This window comes from Oncorhynchus kisutch, linkage group LG4, assembly GCF_002021735.2.
Source record: "Oncorhynchus kisutch isolate 150728-3 linkage group LG4, Okis_V2, whole genome shotgun sequence".
NCBI lineage: Eukaryota > Metazoa > Chordata > Actinopteri > Salmoniformes > Salmonidae > Oncorhynchus > Oncorhynchus kisutch.
Window position 1 is genome coordinate 83012381 of NC_034177.2, and position 20000 is coordinate 83032380.

The 20000-nt window shown below is 44.5% G+C and overlaps 1 protein-coding gene across 1 annotated transcript in view; it reads left to right on the forward strand.

Moving 5' to 3' along the window:
- Positions 1-11776: 11776 nt before the first annotated feature.
- The window catches only part of LOC109879375 (secreted frizzled-related protein 5), a gene marked incomplete at its 3' end in the record, with an annotated part of 22215 nt that continues 13991 nt past the window's right edge, over positions 11777-20000 (forward strand). Inside the window, exon 1 of the mRNA XM_031821906.1 lies at positions 11777-12876. Within this exon, the coding sequence (XP_031677766.1) occupies positions 12291-12876 (586 nt within the window). The remainder of the gene's footprint in view (positions 12877-20000) is intronic.

Below are 20000 nucleotides of genomic sequence, written 5' to 3' on the forward strand. Positions count from 1 at the left end.
ACTATACAGGTTACTGCACTGTACAGGTAACTGCACTATACAGGTTACTGCACTATACAGGTTACTGCACTATACAGGTTATTGCACTATACAGGTAACTGCACTGTACAGGTAACTGCACTATACAGGTTACTGCACTGTACAGGTAACTGCACTGTACAGGTAACTGCACTATACAGGTAACTGCACTACACAGGTAACTGCACTGTACAGGTAACTGCACTATACAGGTTATTGCACTATACAGGTTACTGCACTATACAGGTAACTGCACTATACAGGTAACTGCACTATACAGGTTACTGCACTATACAGGTAACTGCACTATACAGGTAACTGCACTGTAAAGGTTACTGCACTATACAGGTAACTGCACTATACAGGTTACTGCACTGTACAGGTTACTGCACTATACAGGTAACTGCACTATACAGGTAACTGCACTATACAGGTTACTGCACTATACAGGTAACTGCACTATACAGGTAACTGCACTTTACAGGTTACTGCACTGTACAGGTAACTGCACTATACAGGTTACTGCACTGTACAGGTTACTGCACTGTACAGGTTACTGCACTGTACAGGTAACTGCACTATACAGGTTACTGCACTGTACAGGTTACTGCACTGTACAGGTTACTGCACTGTACAGGTAACTGCACTATACAGGTTACTGCACTGTACAGGTAACTGCACTATACAGGTTACTGCACTGTACAGGTAACTGCACTATACAGGTTACTGCACTGTACAGGTAATTGCACTATACAGGTAACTGCACTGTACAGGTAACTGCACTACACAGGTAACTGCACTGTACAGGTAACTGCACTATACAGGTTATTGCACTATACAGGTAACTGCACTATACAGGTAACTGCACTGTACAGGTAACTGCACTATACAGGTAACTGCACTATACAGGTAACTGCACTATACAGGTTACTGCACTATACAGGTAACTGCACTATACAGGTTACTGCACTATACAGGTAACTGCACTATACAGGTAACTGCACTGTAAAGGTTACTGCACTATACAGGTAACTGCACTATACAGGTTACTGCACTATACAGGTTACTGCATTGTACAGGTTACTGCACTGTACAGGTTACTGCACTGTACAGGTAACTGCACTATACAGGTTACTGCACTATACAGGTTACTGCACTGTACAGGTAACTGCACTATACAGGTTACTGAACTATACAGGTTACTGCACTATACAGGTAACTGCACTGTACAGGTTACTGCACTGTACAGGTAACTGCACTGTACAGGTAACTGCACTATACAGGTTACTGCACTATACAGGTTACTGCACTGTACAGGTAACTGCACTATACAGGTTACTGAACTATACAGGTTACTGCTCTATACAGGTTACTGCACTGTACAGGTAACTGCACTATACAGGTTACTGAACTATTCAGGTAACTGCACTATACAGGTTACTGCACTGTACAGGTAACTGCACTATCCCGAAAATCATCCCAAAATCATGGGCATCAATATGGAGTTAGTCCACCCTTTGCTGCTGTAACAGCCTCCACTCTTCTGGGAAGGCTTTCCACTAGATGTTGGAACATTGCTGCGGTCTGGAGGTCTGGCACTGATGTTGGGCGATTAGGGCTGGCTCGCAGTCAACGTTTCAATTCATCCCAAAGGTGTTTGATGGTGTTGAGGTCAGGGTTCTATGCAGGCCAGTCAATTTCTTCCACACTGATCTCAACAAACCAATTCTGTTTGGACCTGGCTTTCTGCACAGGGGCAACTTCCTGAAACAGGAAAGTTCCTTCCTCAAACTGATGCCACAAAGTTGGAAGCACAGAATTGTTTAGAATGTCATTGTATGCTGTCGCGTTAAGACCTCCTTTTGCTGGAACTAAGGGGCCTAACCCGAACCATGAAAAACAGCGCCAGACCATTATTCCACCAAATGTTACAGTTGACACTATGCATTTCCCTCATTTCCCTCACTAACTTTAAACATCAAATGTCTGAGCAGCTAACCGATCGCTGCAGCTGTACATAGTCCATCTGTAAATAGCCCACCCAATCTTACTACCTCATCCCCATATCATTTTTATTTACTTTGCTGCTCTTTTGCACACCAATATCACTACTTACACACCATCATCTGCTCATCATCATCTGCTCATCTTTCACTCCAGTGTTAATCTGCTAAATTGTAATTACTCCGCTACTATGACCTATTTATTGCCTTACCTCCTTACTCCATTTGCACACAATGTATATAGACTTTCTTTTTTTTCTATTGTGTTATTGACTGTACGCTTGTTTATTCCATGTGTAACTCTGTGTTGTTGTTTCTGTCGCACTGCTTTGCTTTATCTTGGCCAGGTCGCAGTTGTAAATGAGAACTTGTTCTCAACTGGCCTACCTGGTTAAATAAAGGTGTTCTCAACTGGCCTACCAGGTTAAATAAAGGTGTTCTCAACTGGCCTACCTGGTTAAATAAAGGTGTTCTCATCTGGCCTACCTGGTTAAATAAAGGTGTTCTCATCTGGCCTACCTGGTTAAATAAAGGTGTTCTCATCTGGCCTACCTGATTAAATAAAGGTGTTCTCATCTGGCCTACCTGATTAAATAAAGGTGTTCTCAACTGGCCTCCCTGGTTAAATAAAGGTGTTCTCATCTGGCCTACCTGATTAAATAAAGGTGTTCTCAACTGGCCTCCCTGGTTAAATAAAGGTGTTCTCATCTGGCCTACCTGATTAAATAAAGGTGTTCTCATCTGGCCTACCTGATTAAATAAAGGTGTTCTCAACTGGCCTCCCTGATTAAATAAAGGTGAGATAAAAATATTAATAAAATAACATTTGGGCTAGTAGCATTCTCTTGGCATCCGCCAAACACAGATTCGTCCGTCGGACTGCCAGATGGTGAAGTGTCATTCATCACTCCAGAGAATGTATTTCCACTTCTCCAGAGTCCAATGGTGGCGAGCTTTACACCACTCCAGCCGACGCTTGTCATTGCGCATGGTGATCTTAGGCTTGTGTGCAGCTGCTCGGCCATGGAAACCCATTTCATGAAGCTCCCGATGAACAGTTCTTGTGATGACATTGGCAGTCCCATTCTGTGTCACTTCGTGGCTGAGCCGTTGTTGCTCAAGGACGTTTCCACTTCACAATAACAACAGCAGCTCTAGCAGGGCATAAATTTGACGAATGTTGGAAAGTTGGCATCCTATGGCGGTACCACGTTGAAAGTCACTAAGCTCTTCAGTAAGGCCATCCAATGTTTGTCTATAGAGATCGCATGGCTGTGTGCTCGATTTTATACACCAGTCAGCAATGGGTGTGGCTGAAATAGCCAAATCCACTAATTTGAAGACATACTTTTGTATGTCTCGTTTATGTAAACCACATGCCATGGCCTTCTCAGTCACCAGATTTCAACCCAACTGAACACTTATGGGTGATTCTGGAGCTGTGACATTTTCCACTACCATTAACAAAACACCAGATTATGTCATTTCTGGTGGCTTGTTGTGGCCCAACACCCTATTAAGACACTTTATGTTGGTGTTTCCTTTATTTTGGTAGTTCCCTGTATCAGGACTGCTGTAACACATTGACATTTATCATGTTTGTGTGTGTGTGTGTGTGTGTGTGTGTGTGTGTGTGTGTGTGTGTGTGTGTGTGTGTGTGTGTGTGTGTGTGTGTGTGTGTGTGTGTGTGTGTGTGTGTGTGTGTGTGTGTGTGTGTGTGTGTGTGTGTGTGTGTGCCAGCATGTCTAAGTTTGTGTTTTTTGTCACCATCTACATACCTTATCAGTGGAGACTAAAGTCCCCCGATCATTAGCTCCAATACTGGCTCCTAATATTGATTAGCTCTGGTTCAAAGATCCGGAGGCCTCACTCAGTCAGTATAATGAGCCAATCTGGACAGAGGAGTGAAGGGACAGAGGAATGAAGGGGTGGGAGTGGAGAGAGGGAAAGAATGAAGGGGTGGAGGAGGAGAGAGGGAGGGATGAAGGGGTGGAGGAGGAGAGAGGGAGGAATGGGGAGTGGAGAGAGGGAGGAATGAAGTGATGGAGGAGGAGAGAGAGGGAGGAATGGGGAGTGGAGGAGAGCGAGGGGGGAATGAAGGGATGGAGGAGGAGAGAGGGAGGAATGGGGAGTGGAGAGAGGAAGGAATGGGGAGTGGAGAGAGGGAGGAATGGGGAGTGGAGAAAGGAAGGAATGGGGAGTGGAGAGAGGGAGGAATGGGGAGTGGAGAGAGGGAGGAATAGGGAGGGATGAAGGGGTGGAGGAGGAGAGAGGGAGGGATGAAGGGGTGGAGGAAGAGAGAGGGAGGGATGAAGGGGTGGAGGAAGAGAGAGGGAGGGATGAAGTGGTGGAGGAGGAGAGAGGGAGGGATGAAGGGGTGGAGGAAGAGAGAGGGAGGGATGAAGGGGTGGAGGAAGAGAGAGGGAGGGATGAAGGGGTGGAGGAAGAGAGAGGGAGGGATGAAGGGGTGGAGGAAGAGAGAGGGAGGGATGAAGGGGTGGAGGAAGAGAGAGGGAGGGATGAAGGGGTGGAGGAAGAGAGAGGGAGGGATGAAGGGGTGGAGGAGGAGAGAGGGAGGGATGAAGGGGTGGAGGAAGAGAGAGGGAGGGAGGGAGGGATGAAGGGGTGGAGGAGGAGAGAGGAGTAGAGCAACTAGAATCACTAAGTATCGCAGCAAGGTCCCGTGTTTAACTCAAGACTGCATCATCCCTCTTGGCTAAAGCCTAGACTATAACCTTAAGAAAAAATCACATCAAATTTACATTTTCACATTTGAAAATGTTGAACTTAAATTTTACATGAAACATGTTAACAACACTTTTTCACATGTGAGAAGAAAAACCCCAAGTGAAAAATTGTCTTTCATTATTGGAATTTTATTATCACATGTTAAAAACACATTTACAGTTTCACATAGGACGGCAGGTAGACTAGCAGTTAAACTGTTGGGCCAATAACCGAAAGGTTGCTGGTTCAAATACCTGAGCCGATAAGGTGAAACATCTGCCTATGTTCCCTTGATCAAGGCACTTAACCCTAATTTGCTCCAGGGGTGCTGTACTACTATGGCAACACATTTCACTGCACCTATCATACTACTATGACTGACCCTATAAAACCACACCTATCATACTACTATGACTGACCCTGTAAAACAACACATTACACTGCACCTATCATACTACTATGGCTGACCCTGTAAAACAACACATTACACTGCACCTATCATACTACTATGGCTGACCCTGTAAAACAACACATTACACTGCACCTATCATACTACTATGGCTGACCCTGTAAAACAACACATTACACTGCACCTATCATACTACTATGGCTGAAACTGTAAAACAACACATTTCACTGTACCTGTCTGGTGTATGTGACAGTAAAACAACACATTACACTGTACCTGTCTGGTGTATGTGACAGTAAAACAACACATTACACTGTACCTGTCTGGTGTATGTGACAGTAAAACAACACATTACACTGTACCTGTCTGGTGTATGTGACAGTAAAACAACACATTACACTGTACCTGTCTGGTGTATGTGACAGTAAAACAACACATTACACTGTACCTGTCTGGTGTATGTGACAGTAAAACAACACATTACACTGTACCTGTCTGGTGTATGTGACAGTAAAACCTATATCATGTTAGAAAAGCTCCACATGAATTGTGTTAATTGTGTTAATTGTGTTAATTAACATGTTGCAGTAGCAGTTTTTCTTTCCACATATGGAATTGCAAATGATGTAATGCAATTTTGTAAAAATGTAACTTAGCCAACCTGCGTATAATAATTAAAGTGTGTTAAAAATGAAAATGTCTTATTTCTGAGCCATCCATTCAGTGTTACTGCTGCAGGCGCAGGCCTCTCGGTCAGTGACCGTTGGAGGAAGTCCAGTGAAAAGAACAGAGAAGCTAGTTCTGTAAGTGTTCTCTAAGTGTTCTCTAAGTGTTCTGTAAGTGTTCTGTAAGTGTTCTCTAAGTGCTCTCTAAGTGTTCTCTAAGTGCTCTCTAAGTGTCCTCTAAGTGTTCTCTAAGTGCTCTCTAAGTGTTCTCTAAGTGTTCTCCAAGTGTTCTCTAAGTGCTCTCTAAGTGTTTTCTAAGTGTTCTCTAAGTGCTCTCTAAGTGTTCTCTAAGTGTTCTCTAAGTGCTCTCTAAGTGTTCTCTAAGTGTTCTCTAAGTGTTCTCTAAGTGTTCTCTAAGTGTTCTCTAAGTGTTCTCTAAGTGCTCTCTAAGTGTTCTCTAAGTGTTCTCTAAGTGTTCTTATTGATCCTGTTTAACATGTAACTCAAGTTAACTTTTTAGTCATTTTAGTGCAGGACATTTATTTGAATCGCATTTTCTGAAAGTGGTCAAAATGCACTGAAAACATCCCATAACGTGTACAGCTAAAAACAAGTTGACTGAGGTTAAAGAAAGTGTGCTTTATCAATGTACCTGATATTGCTGACTGTTACTTTGGACAAAATCAAGACGTCTATATTCTTGTAAAGCTTTTTGTATAATAAAAACAAATGACAGCTCAATATGAGCAAATTATGCAGCAAATCCTGTGATAAACTCAATACAACGTTTGAATCATTTGACAGCCCTAGTTGACATTACATTGTGAAAATGCACATGTGAAAGTGTAGCAGATATAAGTCGGTCATGGTTGCTCATGGTCACATGATCACATGATGAGGTAGCCCCGCCTGCGACTTCAAAATGAGTTTTTGCCCGCTTGGTCTAATGCTTAACCTTTCACTGCAGTGGGCTAAATCAGGGTCACACAGGGTGTTTCTGGGTAATCTTAAACAAATCTACTTTGAAACAAAAGTATACACCTCACACACATGGTAATGCTCTTAAAAAAGAAGAAGACACCTGTACCATGTCAGATATACAATTTAAATGTATTAAGTGTTGTGTTTGCATCTCAATATTGCACTTTATAAACATCACAGAAGACTGAAATATAACAAAAACCGTTTGGCATAGAAACACCGGATTGTCAGGGGCTTACATTGTTTTATGTTTATTAATGATAGAAATTATGAGAATATTAAGAACATTTTAGCCAGTCCTTTGACTGCAGGAAAGGGATACGATGTTGGCTTCTCCTGTGGGACACCTGGGTTGTACTCTTGGCAGTTACACATGCGAATGTGAAATGTATAATATCACATGTGAAATGTTGGGGAAACCACATCTGTCTGAGTCATGTGGGAAAAAAAGAATGTGAAACTTCATACGTTTTCACGTGACATTTTGCAGATGTGATTTGTTCACATGTTATTTCTGTGATTTGGGTGTTTTTTCACAAGTTGTTTTCACGTGATTTTTTGTAAAAGTAGCTTTACTGAGCTATACTGAGTCCCACTGATCACGGAGTTTCAGGTCAAAAAAAATTCACGACAAGATTGAATCAGATAGGTGCAGAGAAATAATCCTCATAGAGCTAAGTGACTGTTTACTCTGCTGCCAATCAATACTCCTCAGATAAGGGTGGAATCTGGAGCGGGCTCAACTCTATTTTCTACAAATAAATGATTGTCAAAGGAGTGTTATGTGTTATAATCACAGGAAATCTGATAATAAACTGGAGATATTAACAAAAAAAGGTCCATACTCCCACCTCTTACTTAATGGAGTGTGATAAACATTAGACATACCTTACAATACAGTGCCTTGCAAAAGTATTCATCCTCCTTGGCATTTTTCCTATTTTGTTGCATTACAACCTGTCATTTAAATAGATTTTTATTTGGATTTTGTGTAATGGACATACACAAAATAGTCCAGTGAAATGTGAAATGAAAAATATAAATTGTTTCAAAGAAATTATAAAAAGTAAAAAACGGAAAAGTGATGTGTGCATGTGTATTCACCACCTTTGCTATGAAGCCCCTAAATAAGATCTGGTGCAACCAATTACCTTCAGAACTCACATAAATAGTTGAATAAAGTCCACCTGTTTGCAATCTAAGTGTCACATGATCTGTAACATGATCTCAGTATATATACACCTGTTCTGAAAGGCCCCAGAGTCTGCAACACCACCAAGCAAGCGGCACCACCAAGCAAGCGGCACCATGAAGACCAAGGAGCTCTCCAAACAGGTCAGGGACAAAGTTGTGGAGAAGTACAGATCAGGGTTGGGTTATAAAAAAATATCTGAAACTTTAAACATCCCACGAAGCACCATTAAATCCGTGATTAAAAAATGGAAAGAATATAGCACCACAACAACCTGCCAAGAGAGGGCCACCCACCAAAACTCACAGACCAGGCAAGGAGGGTATTAATCAGAGAGGCAACAAAGACACCAAAGATAACCCTGAAGGATCTGCAAAGCTCCACAGCAGAAATTGGAGTATCTGTCCATAGGACAACTTTAAGCCGTACACTCCACAGAGCTGGGCTTTATGGAAGAGTGGCCAGAAAAAAGACATTGCTTGTCACTGACACCTCTCATCACACTGAGAAGTCCATGTCTTTCATCGGCAGGGACTGGGAAACGGGTCAGAATTGAAGGAATTGGCGCTAAATATGGGGAAATTCTTGAGAGAAACCTGTGTCAGTCTTCAAGACATTTGCGACTGGGACGGAGGTTCACCTTCCAGCAGGACAATGACCCTAAGCATACTGCTAAAGCAACACTTGAGTGGTTTAAGGGAAAACATTTAAATGTCTTGGAATGGCTTAGTCAAAGCCCATACCTCAATCCAATTGAGAATCTGTTGAATGACTTAAAGATTGCTGTACACCAACGGAACCCATCCAACTTGAAGGAGTTTTTCCTTGAAGAATGGACATAACACCCAGTGGTTAGATGTGCCAAGCTTATAGAGACATACCCCAAGAGGCTTGCAGCTGTAATTACTGCCAAAGGTGTCTCTACAAAGTATTGACTTTGGGGTGAATAGTTATGCTCAAGTTCAGTTTTTTGTCTTATTTCTTGTTTGTTTCACAATAAAAAATATTTTGCATCTTCAAAGTGGTAGGCATGTTGTATAAATCAAATGATCAAATCTATTTTAATTCCAGGTTGTAAGGCAACAAAATAGGAAAATTGCCAAGGGGGGTGAAAACTTACGCAAGACACTGCACTATAATCATGAGATTCCATCAAGCCACTGCACTATGACCTAATCATGAGATTCCGTCAAGTCAGTGCCGTCCGGCCACTTCTATTCTTACAATCTTCTCCGGCAATATTACAACAATTATAATGCTCAATTATAATATCTGTCACATATCAACAATCATACAGGGTTGCTGCAAACTTCCTCCACGCCTTACTTCATTGTTAAATTACCGACATATGAGTCACCATACCCGATCACATGCATGGTTAACTCTAGAGGTCCAGTTGATCTCTACAGAATTAGGTCAATCTGCATTCAGATTGTTTGCGCCCCGTTTGTGGAATGGTCTGCAGAGCTCTCTGCACCTTGATACTCTGGTGCCGCCAGGGCAGCTCAAGTTGTTCATGAAGGAGCTCATTGTTGATGAATGTGTTTGCTTGTAGTATTGTATATATGAACATTTTTATCAATTGTGGCCATGCAGGGCTCCCTTGGAAAAGAGGTATTTATCTCAATGGGACTCTCTGCTAAAATAAAGGTGGGAAAAACCATCTAGATTGCCCTGTTTGATAGTTTTGGTCTGTGGGGAGAACAGTACAGGGGGTGACAGTAGTCTTAGTCAATTTCCCCTGTGATCATCACATATTGATATGACCATCACATGATCAAATGGATTCTTGTTTAATCTCTCCTTGAAAAGGGAGACATGTTGATTTGTTCATAGTGGAAGTCATACCAGACAAATGCTGTAAAATGCTCATCCTAATTATAATGTTTCCACCTGCTTTAGCATGAAAGAAAACATACCAAAACAAATCCACAAAACGTTGTCTGATTGAGGGTGTCTTTGCTCGACTAATAGCTTAAATTAATAAGTAAAGTAAATCATTTGCCAAATTCCCAATCTCTAACCCTGCTATCTCTATCTTGTGGTACTGATGTGAATGTCTGGACAGTGGCATGCGTCCATAGGTTTCAGCAAAGCTGCATGGTCAGTGGGCTGAATGATGTGTGTGTTTGACCCCCACCTCCTCTAATTAGAGAGGAAACGGCTCCTAAATCTATTAGTACTTTGTTTGTCCACCCAATAGGGTGACACAACAGAATCGGCTGCATGTTTAGAACACTGAGGAAACACCTAACTGTGACCATCCATGTGATACATCCAAGTGAATGGTTGTGGCCACCAGTCCACTCACTAAGTCGCAGTGCTTTGAATGTGAATGAATGAGCATTGAATGAGAATTTGATTCATTTTGATGCTATGTCTAGGCCCCTCTGTGTGTCTGTGTGTGTCAGTGTTACTGATGGAAAGAGACAGACAAGCAGTACGCCTCTATTCAGCACCACCATAGACATTAGCATATCTCACAGAGGGTCACCAAACAACCCAGCCACCTGTAGCTGCTATAGCCTGCTTGACTCAACCACAGGACCCCCACACACACAGACAGAGCGTGGTGGCAGTGGAAGGTTTGTGCGCTACATTGAGTTGGTGGCACCTTCATCGAGGAAGACGGACACGTGGTAATGGCTGGAGTGGAATGAGTGGTATTGTATCAAATAAATCAATTTCGATACCATTCCATTCGCTCCGGTCCAGCCATTATTATAAACCGACCTCCACTCAGCAGCCTCCTGTTGTGTGTGTGTGTGTGTGTGTGTGTGTGAGAGAGAGAGAGAGTTGTGTGACAAAAAGGAGCAGAGAGGTAGAACAAACAGGGAGAAAACACATTGTGCTTTGCTTTCAATAAAATTTAGGGGCTTTATTGGCATGGGAAACATATGTTAACATTGCCAAAGCAAGTGAAATAGATAAAAAAACAATACAAATGAACAATACACACTTTTTCATTTCTCTCTCTCTTCTCTCTCTCTCTCTCTCTCTCTCTCTCTCTCTCTTTCTCTTCTCTCTCTCTTCTCTCTCTCTCTCTTCTCTATCTCTTCTCTCTCTCTCTCTCTCTCTTTCTCTCTCTCTCTCTCTCTCTCTCTCTCTCTCTCTCTCTCTCTCTCTCTCTCTCTCTCTCTCTCTCTCTCTCTCTCTCTCTCTCAGCTTTGTGGAAGTTACCTGTGATGTTGAGGAACACCTTTACTTTGGTCTTACTGAGATTTACTCTCAGGGTCCAGGTCTGACAGAATCTGTGCAGACGATCTAGGTGCTGCTGTAGGCCCTCCTTGGTTGGTGACAGAAGCACCAGATCATCAGCAAACAGTAGACATTTGATTTCCGATGCCGGGTGCTGCAGACTGTTTTAGTGCCCTCGCCAATTCATTGATATAAATGTTGAAGAGGGTGGGGCTCAAGCTGCATGTCGCTCACTCTGCGGCCCTGAGGAAAGAAATCTGTGTGTTTATTGCCACTGAAGAAATGTTGGAGTCTGCTATTAATGATACTGCGGAGGAATTGTATTTGTATATTTTATCATTTTGTTTATTATACCATCAACACCACAGGCCTTTTGGGTTTGGAGGATATGTCCCTCTCTCTCTCTTCTCTCTCTCTCCTTCTCAGCCTGCCTCTCTCTGCCTCAGGGAGTGCCTACCAGAGATGGTGAGGTGGAGGGGGGGTTCTCTTCCCCCCTCTCTGGACCTCCCCCTGGTCTCGGATTGGCTTAGGTAGAGCTGTGTGGGGCCAGTGGAAGGCAGTCTACTAGGAGGCCTGACAGCAGACAGGGAAAAACTATCCCTCTAGCTGATATACTGTAGCTGCTCCACACACACTGCTAGACACAGACAGAGAGAGCAGGAGAGAGGTAGAGGTAGAGACAGAGGAAGAGACAGCTGTGGAGTGAGATACACAGAACTGCAAGGAGAGAGCAATAGAGAGATAGAGTTTAACAGAGAGTTAGAGAGACGGAAAAGAGGCCCCTCCACTCACCCATCGTCTTACCCTCGACCCTTGTCTCCCTTCTTACGACCACCTGAGGCAGAGACACACAGCTCTACCAGCGCAGGGGGGAGAGGACTGGACACACACTAACACACACTCATTTTCTCTCTGCTGAAAGAAGACAGGAATACACACTTTCTTTTTGTTTTCTGTCTCCGCTTCTACTCTCGTTCTTGGACAGGAAAAAAGGATTCCAGTTTGTTTCTTCAGCACAAAGACTTTTCCTTTATCCTCCAGAAGTCCTGAGTCACGTTGGGCCTCCTTTCTTTCTCCCTCTGAGAGCTCAGAGCAACATGGCACAGGGACAAAAGAACCACAGCCACAGCAGGCAGCAGCGGAGGGGACCACTACTCACTAACCCCTTCTCCACCGTGGCACTATCCCTCTCACTGTCCCTCCTCCTCCTCCTCCTCACCTCCCCCGCCTCGGCCGCTGATGAAAACGACTACTACAGCTGGCAGTCGGACAACTTCCACAACGGTCGCTTCTACACCAAGGAGCCGCAGTGTGTGGACATCCCTGCCGATTTACGCCTCTGCCACAACGTGGGCTACAAGAAGATGCGCCTGCCCAACCTGCTGGACCATGAGACCATGCCCGAGGTCAAACAGCAGGCGGGAAGCTGGGTGCCGCTCCTCGCCAAGCGATGCCATGCGGATACACAGGTGTTCCTGTGTTCCCTGTTTGCCCCTGTGTGCCTGGACAGGCCCATCTACCCGTGTCGTTCGCTGTGTGAGGCCGTGAGGGACAGCTGTGCCCCTGTTATGGAGGCATACGGGTTTCCCTGGCCGGAGATGTTGACCTGCGATAAGTTTCCTATTGATAATGATCTGTGTATCCCCATACAGTTTGCTGGGAACCAGGCCACCCCAGCGCCAGGTAAGACCACACACACATGTATTCACAACCCTATTCTGAGACCGTATACTAACTGTGAAAGAGGGCCACTATATGACATGATAACGGTCCCTGCAACTAGTTTAGTTGAGCGTCAGGTTGAATATGGTCGGTGCCTTCACACCACACTGGTTGTAGACGAGAGAGCCCCAGCCCCATGCAGGAAACTCAGTCTTACTCCTGCCCCAGAGCTTGGAACAACTCAGTCTTACTCCTGCCCCAGAGCTTGGAACAACTCAGTCTTACTCCTGCCCCAGAGCTTGGAACAACTCAGTCTTACTCCTGCCCCAGAGCTTGGAACAACTCAGTCTTACTCCTGCCCCAGAGCTTGGAACAACTCAGTATTACTCCTGCCCCAGAGCTCGGAACAACTCAGTCTTACTCCTGCCCCAGAGCTTGGAACAACTCAGTATTACTCCTGCCCCAGAGCTTGGAACAACTCAGTATTACTCCTGCTCCAGAGCTTGGAACAACTCAGTCTTACTCCTGCCCCAGAGCTTGGAACAACTCAGTCTTACTCCTGCCCCAGAGCTCGGAACAACTCAGTCTTACTCCTGCCCCAGAGCTTGGAACAACTCAGTATTACTCCTGCCCCAGAGCTTGGAACAACTCAGTCTTACTCCTGCCCCAGAGCTTGGAACAGAAGATATTCTAGAACAAGATTTCCATAACATTTTAGTTATAGGTGTGTATAACTTTTGGATAGAAAGAACAAACCACTCAAACTATTTTTGAGAGTTATAGATACAAATATATACATTTTAAGTCCATGCAACTGCCATAAGATATATCTGGAGAAGAAAAGATGGGAACGTTCCAGGTTAGATATCAGAATGTATTATATTCCCATAGCACAGATAACGTTCCAGGTTAGATATCAGAATGTATTATATTCCCAAAGCACAGAGAACGTTCCAGGTTACATTCTCAATTCAACTGTCAGACTGTGGAACTGCTAGTGTGCATTAAATAATAGAAATAACAATGACTGTACGATAAGACGGATCTAAGGAACCTCAGCTTCACAGATGAACCCGTAGGGCTGCTTTCCCAGACGACTATTCCTGGACTACAAAACACTTTTAGAGATTCAGCTTGCTTTTACCTCTAGGATTAGATTTATTCTAGGTCAGGGAAAACAGACCTTAAACTTCACTCGGCTTCCATACAAATAAGACAAAGATATATCAAAATCAGATGTATTTTTTTACAGAGCTATTCTATAAGAAATCGGCTGCATGGAGGGCAGCTAGTTCTCCAGTGCAGGACAGAACAATTACACACTTTTCCCAAATCAACTAGTGTGTGTGTGTGTGTGTGTGTGTGCATGGCAACTACCGAGAGAGAGAAAGACAGTGTTTGAGAGAGTCGATGTGAGTTTAGAGTCTATAGAATGTGAAGGGCACACTCTGCTGTGTCTCTGCTGTGTCCAGGCCTGCTCTGTCTTTTGTCTGATCAGCCTGTTAGACAGCCAATTAACTAGCTGACTAATTACTGAGGGTGAATTAGTCTAACAAGAGAAAAGGAGGTAGGGAGGTAGGTAGGTAGGTAGGTAGGTAGGTAGGTAGGTAGGGAGGGAGGGAGGGAGGGAGGGGTGTCAGTTAGAGAGAGGGGGTAAGAGAGAGACTGGGGTGTAAGAGGGAAAATTAGGGGGAGAGAAAAAGAAGGGGGAGAAAATGAGGGTGAGAAGAAGAGACCGAGTGGGCTTGAGAGAGAGAATGAAAGAGCTGGGTCGAGAGGTAGGGGAAAGAGAGTTTAGAGAGAGAGGAACAGAGAGAGAGGGACAGAGAGAGAGGGACAGAGAGAGAGGGACAGAGAGAGAGGGACAGAGAGAGAGGGACAGATAGAGAGGGACAGAGAGAGGGACAGAGAGAGGGACAGAGAGAGGGACAGATAGAGAGGGACAGAGAGAGAGGGACAGAGAGAGGGACAGAGAGAGGGACAGAGAGAGGGACAGAGAGGGACAGAGAGAGGGGAGGTTGTGAGGAAGTAAAGTGAAATAAAAAGATCAAGAGAAGAGACTGGTTCCCTTCCAGTTTCAGTTAGAAAGAGAATTTTGAATTAATTCATTCCTTAATATATGTTTTTAACTCTTCACTAGCCAGGTTAGTCGATTAAGAACCAGGATTTCATCGACAGTGCACCATCTCAGGCAATATGAATAGAATCTGTCCATGTACTGTCATTCTAGAATCCTTCTGGTTTTATACTTCAGACTGAACATTCTATTTAAAACTAAGTCTAGAAACTGACTGCAGAGACTCACACAAACTTGTCTGAGAAGGACTGGAAGACAATGTAAAGTGTTAAGGAGGGGCCAAAAGTAAATGTTAAAAGTGACAAAGAATGAGCAGAAAAGAAGGATCTTAATTTGAGCAACTACAGCAGCCACTAATCCTGCAGCAAAAGGACATTTTGATATTTATCATTTTTGTTACCCAATTGGTAGTTACAGTCTTGTCCCATCTCTGCAACTCCTGTACGGACTCCGGAGAGTCGAAGGTCGAGAGCCGTGCATCCTCCGAAACATAACCCAACCAAGCCGCACCACTTCTTGACACAATGCCCACTTAAGCCGGAAGCCAGCCGCACCAATGTGTCGGAGGAAACACCGTACACCTGGCGACCGTGTCAGCGTGCATTGTGCACGGCCCACTACAGGAGTCGCTAGAGCGCGATGGGACAAGGACATTGCTGCTGGCCAAACCCTCCCCTAACCCGGACGATGCTGGGCCAATTGTGCGCCGTCTCATGGGTCTCCCAGTCAGGGCCGGCTGTGACACAGCCTGGGATCAAACCAGGATCTATAGTGACACAGCAAGCACTGGAATGAGGGCCTTAGACTGCTGCGCCACTCGGGAGGCCCTGGAAATATGAATTATCATATGGATTCAAATCAATGGCTATTTTTGTATTGGTTGATACATTTTCCGTAAAATTTCAAAATGGAAATTCTAAACTGCAGAAGCGTTTTAAAACCTCAAATACACTGAGATCATACATCTCTGATGTTCTGGATATCACACCATATCACACAAAAATATATGAAACAATTATGTGAAGAAAAAAGCACACTGAATAAAATCACGTGTGACTTTTGAAAGAAGACATATGAGCGACTTAATCTGTTTTAATCAGACACCCTGAACGACAACAGTCTGCAAACGCTTCAGGGAAACTCATTCAACAAGTGTCCACGAACACACACACACCAGACACACTCAGACATACACACACACTCAGCGAGCCCATTCAGAAAGTGTGCCGGTGTCTACGCTGATGATATAGGAGGATAGAAGCTGTCACACTGAGCTCATGTAGAGCATTCACGTGTCCAAAATGACACCCTATTCCCTATGTAGTGCACTACTTTTGACCAAAGACATGTGGACTGATGTAGTGCACTACTTTTGACCAAAGACATGTGGGCTGATGTAGTGCACTACTTTTGACCAGAGACATGTGGGCTGATATAGTGCACTACTTTTGACCAGAGACATGTGGGCTGATGTAGTGCACTACTTTTGACCAAAGACATGTGGGCTGATGTAGTGCACTACTTTTGACCAGAGACATGTGGGCTGATGTAGTGCACTACTTTTGACCAAAGACATGTGGGCTGATGTAGTGCACTACTTTTGACCAGAGACATGTGGGCTGATGTAGTGCACTACTTGGGGAATAGGTTGCTATTTTGGATGGAGACCATATTCCATTATGAAAATGGATGTTATGTTTTTATGGGACTAGAAACAACTATGCGACATGTTCACTTCGCTGAGCCATAACCCATAACTCACTGTTTCACATGGTCGTTGGAAAGCAAACGGAATGAATTGAACCTGAACTTCTTGTTTATATGGAAAACTATGTCTATTCAAATGACGGTATATACTGCAGAGTGTACGTTTGATTTCAGGACTGGTTCATGGTCATATAGTTACACTAAAGTTACAAAGTCCAAGCCTAAAATGTGATATCACAAGATGTAATAATAATGATACATTTATTTTATATAGCACTTTTCATTTTAAATAGAATGTCAAAGTTGCTTTAAAAACAAAATAAACCTAAAACTACTTAACAAAACAAATCTAGGGCTCTGGCAGTATTTAGGCGACGGTATTCCACATCTTTAGATGATAGGCAGAAAGGTACGATCTTTAAAGGATGGAGCATAGATGGTACAGACAGACAGGTAGGTAGAGACATCAGACAGACAGGTAAGTAGGTAGAGACATCAGACAGACAGGTAGGTAGGTAGAGACATCAGACAGACAGGTAGGTAGGTAGGTAGGTAGGTAGAGACATCAGACAGACAGGTAGGTAGATACATCAGACAGACAGGTAGGTAGATACATCAGAGAGTTAGAGACATCAGACAGACATGGAGGTAGATACAACAGAGAGGTAGAGACATCAGACAGACAGCGAGGTAGAGACATCAGACAGACAGCGAGGTAGAGACATCAGACAGACAGGGAGGTAGAGACATCAGAGAGGTAGAGACATCAGGGAGGTAGAGACATCAGACATGTAGGTAGAGACATCAGACAGACAGACATGTAGGTAGAGACATCAGACAGACAGGTAGGTAGATACATCAGACAGACAGGTAGGTAGATACATCAGAGAGTTAGAGACATCAGACAGACAGGGAGGTAGATACAACAGAGAGGTAGAGACATCAGACAGACAGCGAGGTAGAGACATCAGACAGACAGCGAGGTAGAGACATCAGACAGACAGGGAGGTAGAGACATCAGACAGGTAGAGACATCAGGGAGGTAGAGACATCAGACAGACAGACATGTAGGTAGAGACATCAGACAGACAGACATGTAGGTAGAGACATCAGACAGACAGACATGTAGGTAGAGACATCAGACAGACAGACATGTAGGTAGAGACATCAGACAGACAGACACAGACAGACAGACAGACAGACAGACAGACAGACAGACAGACAGACAGACAGACAGACAGACAGACAGACAGACAGACAGACAGACAGACAGACAGACAGACAGACAGACAGACAGACAGACAGACAGACAGACAGGGAGGTAGATACATCAGACAGACAGACAGAGACATCAGGGAGTTAGAGACATCAGGGAGGTAGAGACATCAGACAGACATGTAGGTAGAGACATCAGACAGACAGGAAGGTAGAGACATCAGACAGACTGTTGAATGTAGGGCCAGTATTTTGATGTTTGGATGAAAAACGTACCCAAATGAAACTGCCTATTTCTCAGGCCCAGAATCTAGAATATGCATATAATTGTTTGATTAGGATAGAAAACATACTAAAGCTTCCAAAACTGTCAAAATATTGTCTGTGAGTATAACAGAACTGATATTGCAGGCGAAAACCTGAGTAAAATCCAACCAGGAAGTGCCTAAGAGAAACAAATCTCCCTGTTCCATGGAATGCCTTCACTCCATTTAAAGGGATATCAACCAGATTCCTTTCCCTATGGCTTCCACATGGTGTGAACAGTCTTTAGACATAGTTTCAGGCTTTTATTCTGAAAAATGAGTGAGAATGAACACATCGCGTCAGTGGATGGCTGAGTGCCGCAGAGTTTTGCATGCGCAACAACTTGGAGCAGACATTTTCTCTCTTTCTCCTATTGAGAAAGCTATGGTCCGGTTGAAAAATATCAATTATTTATTGTAAAAACAACCTGAGGATTGATTATAAAAAAACGTTTGACATGTTTCTCTGAACTTTACGGATACTATTTGGAATTTGTCTGCCCTGTCGTGACCGCTTGAGCCTATGGATTTCTGAACATAACGCGCCAAGCAAATGGAGGTATTTTGGATATAAAGAGAATCTTTATCGAACAAAAGGAACATTTATTGTGTAACTGGGAGTCTCGTGAGTGCAAACATCCGAAAATCATCAAAGGTAAGCGATTTGTTTTATTGCTTTTCTGACTTTCGTGACCAATCTACTTTGCTGCTAGCTGTTTATAATGTTTTGTCTGCAGAGAGAGATGTCCCAACAAAAATGCTTGGATAGCTTTGCTGTAAAGCTTTTTTGAAATCTGACACACCAGGTGGATTAACAACAAGCTAAGCTGTGTTTTGCTATATTGCACTTGTGATTTCAAGAAAATTTTATATTTTTAGTCATTTAATTTGAATTTGGCGCTCTGCAATTCAGCGGATGTTGACGAAAATGATCCCGCTAACGGGATGGGTGCGCCAAGAAGTTTTAAGTGGAACTTATCAACAAAACAATCAACAAGCAACGAAACGTGACTTACGTGGTGCAACAACCCCAAACACAAACATTATCCCACAAAGCAGGTGGGAGAAAGGGCTTCTTAAATATGATCCCCAATTGCCTCTAATTGGGAACCATACAAACCGGCAACATAGAAAATAAATGACTAGAACACCCCCCTAGTCACACTCTGACCTAAACACCACAACCGAGGGCTCTCTATGGTCAGGGCGTTACAGTACCCCCCCCCCCAAAAGGTGCCGGCCGCAAAACCTGAAACCAAATGGGGAGGGTGGGGGGGGTGACTAGTGTCGGTGGCGGCTCTGGTGCGGGTCGTAGCCCCCGCCCGACCACGGATCCGGCCTTGGAGCTGGGTTGGAAGCCGCGCCCGGACTGGGCACCGGCGCCGAGGAAGGCTCTGGTCATGGAGCTGGGTTGGCCGCCGTGCCTGGACTGGGCACTGGCGCAGAGGAAGGCTCCGGCCGTGGAGCTGGACTGGACACCGTGCCTGGACTGGGCACCGGCGCAGAGGAAGGCTCCGGCCGTGGAGCTGGACTGGACACCGTGCCTGGACTGGTCACCGGTGCAGAGGAAGGCTCCTGCCGTGGAGCGGGACTGGACACCGTGCCTGGACTGGTCACCGGCGCGGAGGAAGGCTCCTGCCATGTAGCGGGACTGGACACCGTGCCTGGACTGGGCACCGGCGCAGAGGAAGGCTCCTGCCATGGAGCGGGACTGGACACTGTGCCTGGAGGCGTGGGGAGGCGCACTGGAGGCCTGATGCGTGGAGCCGGCACAGGTGGCACCGGACTGGTGACACGCATTTCAGGGCGAGTGCAGGGAGCTGGCACAGGACGTACTGGGC